The sequence below is a fragment of the Gambusia affinis genome, linkage group LG19, assembly GCF_019740435.1.
Source record: "Gambusia affinis linkage group LG19, SWU_Gaff_1.0, whole genome shotgun sequence".
NCBI classification, from domain to species: Eukaryota; Metazoa; Chordata; class Actinopteri; order Cyprinodontiformes; family Poeciliidae; genus Gambusia; species Gambusia affinis.
Window position 1 is genome coordinate 23486684 of NC_057886.1, and position 17405 is coordinate 23504088.

Below are 17405 nucleotides of genomic sequence, written 5' to 3' on the forward strand. Positions count from 1 at the left end.
GCCGCGGAGGGGAGCATTCACACCCCGCTGTCTGCGTTTAGCGGACGGGGCTCTCGGTGAACCGGAGGGAGATGGTCGGCACCCCGTGCGCCCGGCGGCTGGCGCGCCGCTCCCGCTCCACGCTGCTGCTGGCCGCCGCGGCGCTGCTGCTCATCCAGACCCTGGTGGTGTGGAACTTCAGCAGCCTGGACTCCGCCGGCGGGGACGCGGGCGCCCGAAGCCGGGAGAAGCGGGACGAGCGGAGCGGGGGGCTCAACAAAGCCGCCACGGAGCGCCGGTGGAGGGGGCCGCAGCGGAGCGACGAGCCGCCGCGGGAAGCCGCCGCGCTGCACGGGAAGGCGGCCGCTCGACTCAAGCTGCAGCCGGTGGGTTTCACTCATGATTTCCACGCGTGTTTAATGCTGCTGTGGTTCTCTCTGAGGCCAGGCTGCATCTTCTTCCTGGAGGCAGCAGCGCAGCCGCCTCTCTGGTTCTGGGTTAAATATTCCGGGTCTTTGTTTTAAACATCTGATTATTTTTAAGCCGGAACGTTTCTGGAGGTTTTGCTCCTCTTTGTGCTGCAGCGCGGATTCTGGTCGTGTTTTCCAGCGTTCCAGGTGTTTCTGTGTTGTCAGGACATGAATCCACATTAAGAGGAAAAATACGGAGGATTTTTTATTGCAGGGATCCACTTTCCTGTCCTTTCATTACTCGGTGAGGCTCTGATCTTCCCACTTTGAGCCCGGATTGTTAAAGCGCTGCGGTTTTTGCAGGACTCACGCTGCAGCTCTCAGTTTGAACGGGATGATTTGGTTTAAAGCTGAAGGATTTGGAGGAAATCTTTCTCTCTCCCCAGCATCATGCTGCCACCTCCATGCTTGACAGCTTCAGATTTTGGTTTTGTAAAACAGCAGGTTAAGGAATTAAATTGAACATGACCAAATTGTTTTATAATTTGTGTTGCACGTGAGAGATTTATTTTGAAATACTCTATTTGTAGTTTTAACAAATTTTTGAAATATGATCTTCTCTTTGTGCCCATTTATTACGATTTTTAAAACCAGAGAGCGTTTTGCTGTTTGATGATTTTGATTGATTATAATTAGAATTACTAATTATTTGATTGGATTTGTTATTTTTATCAGATGATTTGATGTTTTTGGAAAAGTGGCTCTTGACTTAATAAGCAAAGATATTCAGAAACGTCAGTTATTTAAGAATCTACTAATTTTCTATATATTGGAAATAAATTTTAAATTCATTCAGATTTTACTGAATTAATTTGACGATTTATTTTTGCTCGAATGTTTGGTGTTTAAATATGATAAAAATAAAACACAGGAGGAGTTTTTAGGGTTGTTTGGGAAACGAATCCCCCAGCAGAACCAGGCGGCGGGTCCAGACTGGAACCAGCAGCACTTCCTCTGATCCTGCTCTAGTTTGATCAGATTCAACGTAATTTAGATCTAAATGAGCTGAAAACGCTTCATGGAGCATTTCTGAACCTCTTCTCTTTCAAATATTTACAGGACAGGAAGCAACTGGTGCAACTCACTTACAGCTTATATTTCAAATTATTTTTATTCCCAAATGTTAAAATTATTTTCTCCTGCATATTATTTATGCAAATCACTGCTAGCAGATAGAATCACTTTGTGTTTGTCGCGTTAAACTGAATATTACATCTGAATCATTTAGGCTGTGTGAACGTAGCATCTTGTTCATATTTGATACACTTTATGCTCACAAACAACACCTGTGGTTGCCTTGGTGATCCGGTTCCTTTTCTGTGTCGCTGATAAGTGGCCTCATACATTTGACGTATTTCTGTTAAAAAATATTTAATTTTGGTCAGAAAAGTTTGTTAACCGTCTGCAAATGTAAAGAGCAACAATGTGACGTCCATATATGGTCGCTCCTTCCTGTTTCTTTAGATCCAGTTTTGTTTGCATGAACTTTTTATGATGAATAAACAGTTAAAACATTGATTTGTTTTGAGGTCAGCCATCAGTTTTATGACACATCCAGCTTCACATCTGGACTTTGACTAGGCCATTACCACAGTTTGATTCTTCTCGGTGGCTAAAACAGGAAGCTGAGTTTACAGGTTGGTTTCGTCCCAAAGTGAAACCGGTTTGTTGGTGAAGTCAGAACCTGACGCAGATTCTGCTCTGACGGCCGGGTCCGATCAGATTAAAGGATTACTTCCGATCCGGTTTGACTGATGGGATTTCTGCTTCCTAGTGAAGTTGAGATTGTTAATCCTTAAATACTCAGTTTACTCGTAAAAACGGATGAAAGTCATTTTTAGTGATTAATAACTTTCAAACACTGATTGGGTTTAGAAATTGGTTCTGAAAGTCCAGATAAAAGAAAGTTACTCAAAACAGGAAGTTTTGAGATTTAATGTTTTCATTAATGTCTCATGTTTTATGTTTTAAATTTGTTTTTCATTTATTTCCAAGATTCTGGTCTTGGTTTCCTGTTTGATGTAGGTTGTACTTGTATGACTCTGTGATTTGACTAGACCAAATCAATATATTGATACTGCATCGCAGCAATAGTTTTCGTCCGTTTGGATGAACTCCATGATGTCAGGATGTAAAAACTAAAAATCAAAACTTCAAAACAAAATGAAATAATCAAACACAATAAAATCCCCAGGAATTATAATGATGTTATTAAGGTTCAATGTTTCAGTCAAACTAATAAAGCAGTCGGTCGTTTGCAGATTAAAAGAAAACGATTCATTTTGCAAGTTGTTTATTTCCCAAGTTTAATAAGTTCAATAAAAATCAGTTTAAATTCAGCAAACTCTGATCAGAGTAACGTTTTCTTTAATTACTCTCAGAAGGTTTTAATTTGCCTGTAATCATTTTATCATAATGGGAAATAAAATAACCAAAAAGAAAAACATTTTCAGTGTTTTTTATTCTGCAGGAGAAAACCAGAGATTTAAGGAAAGTTTACTGAATATCAGATGAAACAGAAGTAAAACAATGAGTTTTATTTATGGAAATCGGTTCCTCTATTTTTGGTGAATCAGCTTCAAACATTGATATAAAAGCTAAAAATCTGCTTAATGTTTTTTTTTTTTTTGCATTTCTTTGAGATTATTCCTGGACAGACTGACTGTAATCCCTGCAGGTCTCACCGTCAGATTACGACGTTTTGGAATAAAACTCTCCATCAGCCTCTGCATCAAACAGCAGGTTGAACATTTAATGCAAAGCGGGAGAAACTCCACTGAAAAAAGGAAACAGTTGATCCAACTGACATAAATTACATCAACCAGCAACAAACTGAGTTTATCCAAGAAAACCTATTAAACGGAAATGTTAAAAAAACGTAAAGACAGTAAATTTGACCAACTTTATTTGATTACATGTGACAAATTAAGACTTTTAAAAGAAAATCCTGACATAATGAGTGAATTTCTTCACTTTGACATGTTGAATGCTTTATTTTTTAAGATGTTCATCATTCCCAGGCCTTCTTGTGTTTCTGCAGATGAACTCAGACATAAATCTAAATAAGCATCATTACTGAGCCGTCAGTTCTTAGTTTCTGATTCCTTCAGGTTCCAGCAGAGAAATTTTCTCTGCAAACGTTTGGTAAAAATCTGGGATTAGACCTTTAGAAAGGAGAACATCTCTAAAACACTGTGAGGGTCTGAAGTTTGACCCGGTTTGGTTCTGGTTCTCCAGCTGCAGTTTGAACCGTTCTGTTTTCATTACCTTCAGAGTCCCGGAGTGCAAACACATCGACCCCGGAGCTTTTCTAATGAACCGCTGCCTGACAGAGCGGCAGTGTACGCCGATGAAAGAGCTCATTATGAGGGTTTAAACTTCTCTGAACTCTTCATAACTGCAGCTGGAGGCGACGCCTCGCTGACGTCTGACCAACGACCTGCTGAAAAATCACAAATCTCTTCTGTTTCACCTGCAGATTTTTCTGGTCTCAACCAGATTAAAGGACTGAAAAGAAAAGAGATTCGTAAAAACTCTGAATCCCAGAATGCATTGCGTTAACTCAGTTCCCAGGAAGAAACCATCACTGCATATCTCCTCATTAATTGTTTTAGTTTTTTAATGCTTGTTAAAACATACATTTTATTTATTGCCGAACCTTTCAGGTAATCCTAAATCAAATATTTGATAGAAAAAAATGTTGAACTTTTGAGATTAATTTCAGAAATTTTCAGAAAGTTTCAAAAGTCAAAAATCTTTGAGTTTCCAAATTTTTTAAAAGAGTTTCTGAGATTAATCTAAAAGGTTTTTTGTTTTTTAGTTGAAATGTTTGAAATATGTTTCTTCCTTAAGATTTATTGTTTCTATCTGTAATAAACCATTAAAACCAAAATCAGAGCTGAACATCAACCTGCTCAACTGATCTGTTCACTTTGAACATTTTTATCTTTGTTCACAGATGAATATAAACTCAACTAAATGTTTCTGTGTCACATCATATTTACACCCAGAGAAACAATGAAATGCATCAGGAGAAGTTCCTACACTCCTCTCAGATCATCAGTATAAATAAAAATGTTTCAGATATTTTTATTTAAAATTAATTGTTTTATAAATAACATTTATTTCCTGATCCAACATCTTGACTCTTTCCCTCTGGAGCCTCCGTCTCTCGTCTTTCTGCCTCAGGACTCGTTTCTTTGCAGGACCTCCTGCTGGGCGGCGAGGCCGGCGTCTCCCAGCAGGACGCCACGCACTCTGGTAGGAAGAAAGACGGATGTGTTTGTAGGTAAACGCTGGTATTTTAGCTGCAGACCGTCTCCAAGGACTGCACGGCATTCTGGGAAAAAATGCAGCGCTTTTCTGTCTGTGACGGGAGGAGAAATACCTTTTCTGTCAAGAGCTTTTAGTTTGCAATTAAAAACATTGTTTTGTTTACAATTTTGATTATGGATTGTAATGTGTAAAACATTTTAACGTAATTAATTATTTTTGTTGTTTTTTTTGCCTTTTTTCTGAGTGGAACCTTTGTATTCACATGTTTCCGGTACGCTCACAAATCTGATGCACAGACAACGTCTGCTTAGAAAACGATCTGATTGGATGCTGGAAAAGACGACTGTCGTGTTTAAGTTTTGTTAAATGTACATAGCCCATAAGCCAAGCTATTCAAGCCTAAAATAGCATCTCAATGCTAATCATGTAGCAGCTAGCGCTAATGTTAGCATCCACAGTTCATATTTCTAAAGAATCTCCATGAATTGTCAGGACTTCCTGAAACTCTTTGCTCCAATCAGATGGTTGAAGAACTTGAACAACAGATTAAAATCTTTAAATGTTGTTTTTGATCTCCTACATGAATTTCTTCAATAATTTAGCAACAAAAAGGTTTTTAATTAGAAATATCACTTATTTAGTCAGTTTCTGGTTTTCATTAGTGTTTTCTGGTGATCAATCACATCATTTTTGAAGTAAAGGTCACCCGCCAGCCGATGTAGCTGGCGTTGTGCGTCATGTTCATGGGCGTACCAGAAACACGTGAATATAAAAGTTCCACTCAGAGAGTTTGTGTCAAAAAATATTCCAACCCCCCATTTCTTTTTTCAAGTTTTAAATTATATCCATTTATATTTTAATCTTTCAGATTTCACAGTATTCTGTGTACGTTTGTATAAACTGAGCATGATTACTTGAGGTGGCCAGGATTTTTCCGGGGGTCCATGTTCCCTTTGTGGCCCCCATTTTGGGTCGCCACTGGTAGGACATCTGTGATGTTTGGTCATCCTGAGTAATGAAAACATGAGCAGCATGTTATCTGCTGTAGTTTCAGGTTGTGAAAGCTCAGGAGGAGGAGAATAAATCCTCAGAGTTTAATTCGTTTCGAGGTTTTTATCTCTTCCCGTTTTAATCACAGCGCTGCCTGGAGAGCCGGGAATATTCACCGCTTCTCTGCACTCACACATTCCTCTGAGCTGATATTAGAGATGAGATAATGAGAGGTTGTCTGTGGAGCAGGTGGTCGGAGCTGATACCGCTGCTTTCTCCCACACACTCAAACGCATCGTTTATCTCTGGGAAAGACAGAAATGGGGCGATTTGTGGGATTAGGAAACCCATCGAGGTCACGATGCTGAGCTGCTGGATCACAAACACTTTGAATGCACTACACCACATTTTCATTCATATTTAAAGCCAAAGTTAAACTATACTGCTGTTGTTTTAATGAGACTGAACAAGAGAAACATCTTAACCAGCCATTTTGTTTCTCTAATCTAATATGTACATTTTTAATCCTAGATAAATCTAATATTTATGGACTTTTAAGCTCCTCCTTTGTGAGTTTAGTACAACTGTAGGGTCACTGAGGATAGAAAAAGAGGAGTAGAGCTGCAGCAAAACTTATCAGAAATTTTATTTTTCAAAAATGATTTAATAAAAGAAAAAACAAAGAATTTTTGACTTTGAAAAATCAAATAATTTCTGCTTTTGAAACTCTGAAAATTTCCAAAATTTTAAATGTTTTCCTCCTCCGTACATTTCAAACTCTCAACGTTTTATCTAGAAAATTGCTGAGGTTAAAATCTCAATTTCTGACATTTTTTCAAGCAGATTTTCTACTTTTCAAACTCAGATACTTCAGTGTTTTTGTTCTAAATGTACTTCTTTGTTCTGTGTCTGTGCGGCTCTGATGTGTGGTTGTGGATTAGCGGTTAGTTTTGTCTTCCTGATGTTTTGTCCTTCCGCCTGCAGGATGTCCACCGTCCCCACCGTCCAAAGCTCCGTCCCGACAGCAACAACAACGAGAACTCGGTTCCCAAAGACTTTGACAACATCGACAGCAACAGCAACCTGGGAGCGCGGTCGCAGCGTCAGCATCTCGCCGCTGCAAACAGCAAGCGGAAGCTGGAAAAGAACCAAGGCATGCTGGGAAATGAAGTCCTAAAGCATGCTCCGGTCCTTTCTCAAGCTCCCAACCAGACCCACATCCTGACCGTCCCGGCGCCGGCTCAGGGCTCCAATCAGGACGCCACCTTCTTCCAGACGAAGCGGCCCGGGTCGCCCCCACTGCCGCCGGGTCCGGAGCCCAACAGGGAGCGGCCGCAGTGCGAGATCAGCGGGAAGGAGGCCATTTCCGCTCTGTCCAGAGCCAAGAGCCGCGAGTGCCGGCAGCGCATCGTGGAGGTCTACTGCAAGCACAAAGAGCGGGCGCTGATGCCGGAGAAAGTCCCGCGCTACTGTCCGATCCAAGGTCAGAACCGTTCAATTCAGAGTTTAAAAAGGTCAAAATTTACCGGAAAAAATCTGAAATCTTTTAGAAAAAAGATTTCAGATTTTTGAGTCTCCAAAGTCAGAAATTTACTGGAAAATACTAAATCAGAAAAATTGTCGAAGCTTTCTGTTTTAAGACTTTTCAGTATCAGAAGTGTCCATGTTTTATCTAGAAATCTTTCAACTCAGAAATTCCTGACTCTTTTCTGACGTATTTTGGCAGAAATGTTCATCTTTTTAACGTTACAATAACTAATACTGATGGATTCAGAATTTACAAAGTTGAACATTTTCTGGAAAAAAATCTAATATTTTCTAGAAAAATCTTGAAAATGTCAAAATTTGAAATCTTTGCTCTTGGTGGCCCCCTGGTGGTGTGGGGGCCTTAAACAGACGCCTAACACACATATGCCTTGGGCCGGCACTGTATCTGTTATTTCAGTAATCAATTGATTATTATTGATCTGATGATTATGCTGACAAATCGCCATATTTTTCAATCAGCGGCTTTAGCATTTTATGTAATATTAGAAAATAAATAAATAAAAATAAAGAAAGAAAGAAAATAAACATTTTATTTCCTTAAGTGCAATGAAACAGAATCCATTTAGTGAACTTGGACCCGGCGGAGCTGAAACTGCGGCTTTAGAGGTTTTGGAGAAACATTTTCAGACAAATGAGTTTTTATCAACCTTTTACAGTTTTGGCTCCATATCTGCTCTGAGTTTGTTGTTCTTTTGGGAAATGTTTCTTTAGATTATATTAGTAAAAAACGGTACATATTATTAAATTATTTGACGATGAATCTGATTAATCTGATTAATCTGATTAATCTGATTAATTTGATTAATCTGATTAATCTGATTAATCTGATTAATTTGATTAATCTGATGAATCTGATAAATCTGATAAATCTGATTAATTTGATTAATCTGATGAATCTGATTAATCTGATTAATCTGATTAATCGTTCCATCTGGCAGCAGCTCTCCGGGTTCTAAACGCCGGATCCAGCTGCGCCTCGTTCTTCTCTCTAAATTTACCGTTTGAGGAACATTTTTAGCAGAAGCAGCAGAGAGCCATCTCTGTGGTTGGCAGCTCTATTTTCAGGATCTGTAGTACGAAGAGACGCAGAGAGGATGCTGGGTAATTACACCCTAATTAAACAACCCGTTTGTAGTCTTTCTCTGCAAAGGCTGACTAATGGCTCGGCGTAAGCGCCGCCCCGCGCTTCATTTATATGATTACAGCTTCCTTTGATGACACAGTAGTCATTAGGTCCAAGGACTGGCGCTGGTTCTGATTTCCTTTAGTCGGTTTCAGGTTTTCGGGCCACGTTGAGGGCGTTCAGCGTGGCCCGCAGCCAGGAACTCGCTCGATTGTTCTGCAAACCTGGACCCGCTCGCAGAGCATTTCTTCTGCTTTCTAGAGCTTCAGAAAAGTTTTTAGACCCGGTTTCCACGGGTTTTATTTGGATTTTACCCCAAAGTAAAAACGTTTACAACCTTTTCATCCAATTTTCTCTCCAGACAGAGACATGAAACTTAAAGTGGAAAAAAGGACAAATATCTACTTTAGTTTAGTTCATGTAGGCTATTACCATTTTTAAATAACCAGTGTCCTATTTTTATTTTTAGTATTTAAAACAAAGATAAACTAAAAACAACATAAAGTAGCACATCTATCATAAAATCATACAACTACTTTGTGGAAATTAAATACTGGAAAAATTGTCTATAATTGGTTAAAAACGTCCATTTATTATTAAATCTGAATTTAAAAACATTAATTTATTCTTTTTAATTTTTAAAATAATGTTGTTTTATGTTGAAGAGCACATAGATTAGAGCTTTAGAAAAACAGATCTAAAGTTCATAAAGATCAATTTACTGCTACTTTTAGTGCCACAAGTGGAAAAAGTCTCTTAATGACTTTTTAAAATTTAAATACAGATGCAACATTTTCACCAGAGGCACCAAAAAGAAAGACTAAAAGTTTTTACAGGTTGGGATGAATACACTTGAAATGAGATTAAAATAAAAAATAACTATTCTAAAAGATATAGACTCTTGTTTTAAATCAATAATTCCTTAATATGGATAAAAACTATCACCAGCAGATTATTTCACTTATGGGAAAAATGTCTTTTCCCAATGAAACTGAAACTTTGTTATCTAATGTTAATAATTGTTAACTTGGAAATAAAATTATTTATCTACAGTTTTGTCATATTTAAAGTTTCTAAGATCTTAGAAACTCGTTGAATTTTGTTTTTTCAGTGTAATTATAGTGTATAGTATGGAAATATGATGCAGACTGACCTTTGACCCCGTCTCCTCCCTGTCCAGGTAAAGCTAACCTTAACGTTCAGTGGGACGGCGGCGCCGCCGCCTCGCCGCCGGTCCGAGTCGCCTTCGTCCTGGTCGTCCACGGCCGCGCAGCGCGGCAGTTCCAGCGGCTCTTCAAGGCCATTTACCACACATCGCACTTCTACTACATCCATGTGGACCAGGTGAGTCCGTCAGAACCGACCGAGTCCGTCAGAACCGACCGAGTCCGTCAGAACCGACCGAGTCCGTCAGAACCGGCTGAGTCCGTCAGAACCGACCGAGTCCGTCAGAACCGACTGAGTCCGTCAGAACCGGGGGAATCTGCTGAAAAAAGATCCATAAATCAAACAATATAAAGCTGATATTAAAACAGAAATTGCTCCCCAAGTGTTCAGGCTTTTCTTTTTTTTATGTTTTTCATGAATATCTGCAGGTTTTTTATTACGAAGAACCTTCATTATATGAAAGTTGTATAAATTATTAATAAAGTCTAAAACTATCCAACCTTGATAAAGTTTAACTCCATCTTGGTGGGTTCCGTTCATCTCAGAGGTCCGATTACCTCCACCAAGAGGTTCTGTCTCTGGCGGGCCGGTTCCCCAACGTCAGAGTGACGCCCTGGAGGATGGCGACCATTTGGGGCGGAGCCAGTCTCCTGACGATGTACCTGCGCAGCATGGACGACCTCCTCAAAATGGCCGACTGGTCCTGGGACTTCTTCATCAACCTGAGCGCCGCCGACTACCCCATCAGGTCAGATCCGCTCGTTTAGAACCTGTTCTGCTTTTCTTCCCAACTCAACATTTATCGGTTCTTCTTCTGTGGTTTTGAGCGATGCGGTTCTGGTTCCTGTCCTCCAGTCAGACCCTGCAGGATTTCTGAACCCCTTGCACTTCAGAAATCCTACAAATCTAGAAACAAATTACAGGATTAGTAAGATTTCCATTTTCGCTTTTATAATTTCACTGTAAAAACATAAAATCTCACTCGACATTCAAAATAAGACAAAGCCAACTTACAGATAACTTTTCTGCAAGACACAGAAGCCTGTTTTATGTCAATAATAACTTGATATTGATAACAACTACTAGCTTCAGTGGCAGATTTTTATACATCAAATGTTGGAAAAATGTTTTGATTTACGTGAAACAAATCTACCAGTATATTTTTTCTTATCAATATTTAAGAATTATTGACGTAAAACAATCTTCTATGTCTTGCAGAAAAGTTATTTGTAAGTTAGTTTTGTTTTATTTCCAGTGCATCAAGACGTCGGCGTCAGAAAAAAGACTAAAAATAACTGGTAAGATTTTGTGTTTTTGCAGTGCAGACCTGCTCAGTAAATTAGAATATTATTGAAACTCAATGCACAGAGTAAAGATTATTTCATAGATTATTCCACACAGACTGATGTTTGTAAGTCTGTATTTCTGTTAATTATGATTATTTTCCATCTACAGCTAATAAAAACCTGCATTTAAGATTAGAAAATTAAATAAAAAATACTTTAAATACAGAAATTAAAAGTGGGTGGAATGAAGAATTACTGTCAAAGAACATATAATCTGATTTATTGAATATGACTGAATGTCACCAATATTTTTGCATCTGGATTTTTTATTCTGCAGCTGCATGAACTTTTGCATCTAAAGATGAAGAAATCAGCTTGAAATGAGAGAAAAACAAACAGGATTGTCAGTTTGCTGCTCGGTGGAAGCAGCTGCTGTTTCTGAATGAAACTCTTTTATTTTGGCGGCTCTTTTCCTGAAGTCGGAAGCGTTTCCTGTGCAGCGTTTCTGTTTTACCACGCTGCGGTTCGTTTGTCCTCATCAGGACGGAAAACCGTCAGATCACACAGGATGATCGTCAGCAGTCTGAACGCGCCTCCGGCTAAAATCCATAACGCAGCCGCAGCTTCGGCGCCACCATCAGTCGATGCCTGTGAGGTCAAAGGTGAAGGTCAGGAAGGCTGGACCAGATGTTTCACATTGTTCATCTGCTGCAGTAGCTCATGATTATTTTAACTAATTAGATTTAAAAAAATAGCACAATTTATTGAACTATTTAAGCTTTTTTTTCTACAATTTGGAATTACAACAAAAGATAAACAATTTAATTATCATTAAATAAGAAAATAAATATTTTCTTGCAGAAAATGCAACAACAGAATTTCTATAGTGAAAATTTGATCATCTGCAGCTAAAACACATCAGCTGATCAATTCAAATCAGTGTGTGGCTGATCTATCGGTGATTTTCTGGATTCATTGATTAATAATTGGGTAGAAAAAGGTTTTAGATTTTTTCACTGAATTTGAAGCTAAAACTGAATTTGAGGAGTTTGAGAGAAGAGCAGGCAAAGCAACTTTATTCAAATAACAACTTTATTAAAATAACATCTTTATTGAAATAACAACTTTATTAAAATAACATCTTTATTAAAATAACAACTTTATTAAAATAACAACTTTCAGCCAAAGGAAACTGAAAGTATTTATACACAGAAACTAAAAACAGTATACATTAAGAAAAACACACAAAACACGTTGAGATTAAACAATTCTTAAAATAAAGAAAAATGGGTTAAAAGTTAAAAGACATATTTCTGTAAATCCAAATGAATATAAATGTTGGTAGTTTTGGCTTAATTTCTGTTGTTCTTTTAGCAAACTAGTTTTTTATTTTACTCTGAATATTAAGAATCATAACAATCTTTTCTAAATGAGTTGATCAATTATCAGTAAATCGTGATTAATACGATTAATCGTTTCAGCTCTGTGCTGCAGGTTTCTGTTGGCTTTAAAAAAAAAAAGAATCAAACTGGAAGAAACATTCAGACAAAATGACAGGAAATAAAATGTTAATATTTTTTCTGCTAATTTTTATTTTCCCTTAAATCCGATAAGTAATCAGGGAATTCCTGTTCGTTGGAGAAAGAACAGATCATGGTCTAGTTGTGTTTTTGTTAAACGGAGCAGAGTCACATCCCTGCAGTGGGATGTGATCAGGACGATCCGCCAGGCGGCGCCGGCGCCTCTCAAGTGTTTCCGTTTCCTCTTTGTGTTTCGCTCTGCAGCCGATGAAATAAATCAGCTGCAAGCAAACGAGGAAACTCACACTTCCCTTTAATGGAAGATTGTTTTGGTAGGTTTCAGAGCAGGAAGCGCTTCGTCCACAGGAAGCTGCATCAGACTTCCTGTTCCATGACGACAGAGCAGCTGCTGGTTTCACTCCTTCATCCAGAGGATTCACCATGTTGGTCCAGACGAAGCCACTGACGCTCCAACAAATTAGTTTTATTGCTTTTGCAAATCAATCAATCTACAAAATGTGGCTTCTTTGAACAAAACCATATTTTAAAAACCTATTAATTCAAATTTAAACCTCTGTGATTCAACAGAGGTCCAGACAGATGGCAGCTGGTTCTGGTCCATTCACTGGTTCATCAGTATCCCATCACAGCATGAAGACTGCAGGACACTCCAACCAATCAGAGAAAAGGTTGTTGAAAAGTATCAGTCAGGGGATGGATGCAAAAAATCTCCAAAGTCCAGAACATTCTGGACTTCAGTAAAATCCCTCATCAAGACATGGAGATGACTGTAAATAAATATAAATAACAAATAGTAATAGAAACAGAATATGGAAAAAACAAATAGTGAAATAAAATGTGACAGTAAGTACATTTTTAAAATTAAATTAAATTAATACATAGTATGAAAAAATTAGAGAAGAATAATGAAATAAAACAGAAAACTGATAAAACAATATAATTTAAATTCTTATTTTTATGTTTCAGTTGAAATGTTTGGCGCATGAATTACTTTATCAAAACATTTATTAATTTAAATGTTTGTTGCTAAACTGTGAGAATCTGTGGTCCATATGAAACCACGAGGCTCGGTCCGCAGTAACTGTTCTGTTCTGGTTCTGGTTCTGGTGGAGCAGAGACCTGGAAGTCCTCCTTCTCTTTCTGTTCCTTGAACTCCTGATAAAAACGAGATCTGCAGAAAAACCTGCAGCTACTGTGTGAAATCTCTGACGCTTTTTAAGGTTTTTATGAATTTGTAAATCTGTCATCAGGACCAACGACCAGCTGGTGGCGTTTCTCTCCAAACACCGAAACATGAACTTCATCAAGTCTCACGGCAGAGACAACGCTCGGTAAGAACGCAGCAGCCATCTTGTTTTACGTTCATTAAACCAGGGGTGTCCAAAGTGTGGTTCAGGGGCCATTTGTGGCCCCTAGGCTGATGTTGTGCGGCCCTAAGTACATTTTCAAAACAGTCTGGCCTGCCAGCTCAAATGGAGATTATTTAAATTTCATTAAATTAAAGTAGTTTTTTTTTCAGAATTTGCATACAGGTTACTTTACTGTTAATAAGGCAAACATGCAAAACCTTTTTCAGCTTTGGAGTTACAGTAACATCCTTTTGCAGTGACTACTGTATTTGTTTAAAATATTGTTGTTTATTGTTGAGCAGGTAGAAATGTTTTAAAAGTATTTCATTTCTAAGATTGATGAATTAAAGATGAATCCAGGGACTCTAACAGCTCCAGCCTCTGTTAGAGCTGATCAACGGTTGCGAGTTAAGAACCGCAGGCTGCTTTGTCCCAGTTTCATCCGTAAACAGGGCCTGGACCGGGTTTTCTACGAGTGCGACACCCACATGTGGCGCCTGGGAGACCGTAAGATCCCGGAGGGCGTGTCTGTGGACGGAGGCTCTGATTGGTTCCTGCTCAGCCGGCCGTTTGTGGATTACGTCGTGAACTCGCAGGACGATCTGGTCAGAAATATGAAGCGGTTCTACAGCTACACGCTGCTGCCGGCCGAGGTACCGACACACAAACACACCGCTTTTTATTCACAGTACTCATTCAGTTTTTGTTCAAAAGAAAATGTTTCAAATTTAAAAAATCAGGATTTGTAGATTATTTTAAAAATAAAGAAGGTAGCGAAAAAAATAGTTTTTCTTTGAGTAATCCTAAAAATGTGTTTAGTTTACTATTCAAATACAATTGTAAAAATAAGTTTTAGTTAAAACTAAACATTAATAATTTATTATGTGTTTTAAAAAGTGCAAATTAACATTTAAAATCTTCAAGAAAATAAAATATTATCTTAATTCCAAACAGTTTCTTGTCTGTTTTGTTTTCCTTCTCCCTCTTTACCCGATAAACAGTTTTCTTCTCCTGATTTTAATCCGCTAACTGTGCAAACTGGCGCCCTCACCTGGTGAAGGAGGGAACTAACTTTTCCTTTTGTTTGTAAAAATGTTTTTCCTCTCCAGTCGTTTTTCCACACCGTCCTGGAGAACAGCGTCCACTGTGAGACGATGGTGGACAACAACCTGAGGCTCACCAACTGGAACCGCAAACTGGGATGCAAGTGCCAGTACAAGCACATAGTGGACTGGTGCGGCTGCTCTCCGAACGACTTCAAGCCCTCAGACCTGCCGCGCCTCCAGGTGAGTCCGCCTCACCTGCAGACGCCCGTCAAGCCAAACTCAGTCTGTCGGGACGTTTGGGTAGAAAGATGTTGGAGTCGGGGATATGACCCTTACTGTGATGGAGGAAACGGATGGATTATGTAGCTATTTCAGATATTATTGAGCTTTTAAGATGCTAATCAGCTGTTTTCATTTATTTAGTTTTTATTTGACTTTTATTCAACCAGAAAAGTTCCACTGAGATTAAAATCCTCGTTTCCAAGGGAATCCAGGCCAAGAGGCAGCAAAATTTATACAATGATTACAAGAAGTTACACAATTAAAGTGCCATACAAGTCGTTTGTTGCCATGGTTACATATCAAAACAACAGCTTGAGGGTAAAAAAGTAAGAGAAGAAAATCCTTCCAGCTCCACAGAGGAAGTAATTGTCCAAACATTCAATGATTCAACAAAAAAAGACGAGAGAAAATCTCTAAAAAGACCAAATCAGGATGAAGTTCTGCTCGACCCGGTGAGGCAGAGTGGTTCTCTCTCTGGGGTGAAACCGATCCTGCAGAGGAGCCCAGAATAGACGCGTATTCACAAATTAGCTGCGGCGCTTTGAGGTGGTTCGGCAGCGTCTGCGTTGGCAGATCTGAGGTCAGCGTCTGCGGACGGGTTCTATAAGGAGTTCTGGTTCTGGAGGCCGCTGCAGGTATTTTTGGATGCAGCAGCCGCTGAGGTTTTATTCTAATGTCGGGGTTGGAAGTCATGCTCTCGACCACACATGTGCACACACTGACATAAAATAAGGATAGAAAATAGATAAAATGCTAATGTGGATGATTAATTATTGGTTATTGATCCGCAGCAGGCCTCCAGGCCCACGTTCTTCGCCCGGAAGTTCGAGGCCAGCGTCAGCCAGGAGGTCATCAGCCAGCTGGACGCCTTCCTGTTCGGCGCGTATCCGTCCGGCACGCCGGGCCTGCAGGCCTACTGGGAGAACGTCTTCCACCAGCAGACGGACGGCGTGTCCGGCCTGTCCGACGCCGCGCTCAGCCACCACCACGCCTTCGCCCGCATGGGCCTGGCGCGCGCCGCCGGGTCGCTGCAGGGACACCCCGCCGATCACAGCTGCAGGTACGCCGCGTCCGCAAAAACAGAGAGCGGGAGTTTTTAAAGAGACAGAGACCCATTCTAACCACTTAAACCTTTTTATGTATTAGAAATACATTCAAAGATGCAAATAAGTAAAAAAATTCAATTACGTTTTCAAATTAGAAAAAACAACAACATTTTATTGCTTAAAAAATAATTTCTTGAATTGGATCCAGGTGAAGCTAAAACTGTGTAACCTGAGGAGTTCTGCTTTAAATTATATTGATAAGCTCTGAATATGTTGGTTTCTGTAAACAATTAAACAGTAACTAAATTAGTGGACCATCATTTTAATAAGTGATTAATCATTATTAACCGTTTCATACTTTGTATATATACCAAATTGCTGCTGAATTGACTTTACTTTCAACCCCAGGTTTTCCTTCCTCTTAATTTTCCAGTCATATTTTAGATACATAGCTTGTTTAGCAATGAACAAATCTGATGCAAGATTTATTTTTAGAGGATTTTTTTCAGTTGCTGTGAGACATAATCATCTAAATTTAAAGAAATAATTGCTTTAAATGCTATAAATCAGTTTGTGTTTCACTTTCTTCATCATGACTTGAAGTTGCTGGTAGAAATTAAAAGCTTGTGGAAAATCCCATATTTTTGTAAGTTGGCATAAAGATTCACAGATTCTGGGTAGAATCAGCGTTTTCAGAGAAGCTGCTGCTCCAGTTTCCAGGGAGACAGAGAGACGCATCTTTCCACTAAACTCACCGCAGGCTGAGTTTATTCGCTCCAAATTAAATATAAAGATAAGGCGAGCTTGTTCTGCAGCACAAGCAGGCCTCAGTCTCTGCCCTCTGAGGGTTTCTGTGTGCGCTGCGGGCGGAGACCCACCGCTACAAGGAGGCTGTTGTTGCTGGTTTGGGTGGGGATTGGTGGTTAGGCTGGGTGGAGGCAGGAGCAGCAGCAGCCGGCTGGAAACGTCACGTCGTTTTCCTCAGCAGCAGCAGCAACTGCAGCAGCTGCAGCAGAAACAGCTGCAGCAGCTGTGACTCATCTGGAAGCACCTTCAGCTGCTGCCTTTCCCTCCAGAATTAAAACATGTTTTTAAATGATTTCTAGCTCCATCAAGGGTTCTGAAACATGTTAGCTTCTGGGTTTGAACCCCCATCTCAGGGGTGTCCACAGTGTCACACTCAGGGCCCGCGGGCCAGATCCAGTCCGGGGGCCGTCTGTGGCCTCTGGTCAGAGTTCAGGAATGGACAAAATGAGATTTAATTCACGCTAAAATGATTTTGAATTTTAAAATAAATAAATAA

At 39.5% G+C, this 17405-nt stretch overlaps 1 protein-coding gene and 1 long non-coding RNA gene across 2 annotated transcripts in view; one reads left to right on the forward strand and one right to left on the reverse strand.

Annotated features, from left to right (window-relative positions):
• LOC122821839 (xylosyltransferase 1-like) overlaps positions 1 to 17405 on the forward strand; it is a 23757-nt gene continuing 6352 nt past the window's right edge. The window contains exons 1-8 of the mRNA XM_044100088.1: positions 1 to 365; positions 6699 to 7197; positions 9566 to 9729; positions 10098 to 10300; positions 13630 to 13710; positions 14165 to 14381; positions 14838 to 15014; positions 15848 to 16116. Of these exons, the coding sequence (XP_043956023.1) occupies positions 72 to 365; positions 6699 to 7197; positions 9566 to 9729; positions 10098 to 10300; positions 13630 to 13710; positions 14165 to 14381; positions 14838 to 15014; positions 15848 to 16116 (1904 nt within the window). The 5' untranslated portion in view covers positions 1 to 71. The remainder of the gene's footprint in view (positions 366 to 6698; positions 7198 to 9565; positions 9730 to 10097; positions 10301 to 13629; positions 13711 to 14164; positions 14382 to 14837; positions 15015 to 15847; positions 16117 to 17405) is intronic.
• LOC122821843 overlaps positions 11240 to 17405 on the reverse strand; it is a 25663-nt gene continuing 19497 nt past the window's right edge. Inside the window, exon 3 of the long non-coding RNA XR_006369076.1 lies at positions 11240 to 11486. This is a non-coding gene — a long non-coding RNA (uncharacterized LOC122821843). The remainder of the gene's footprint in view (positions 11487 to 17405) is intronic.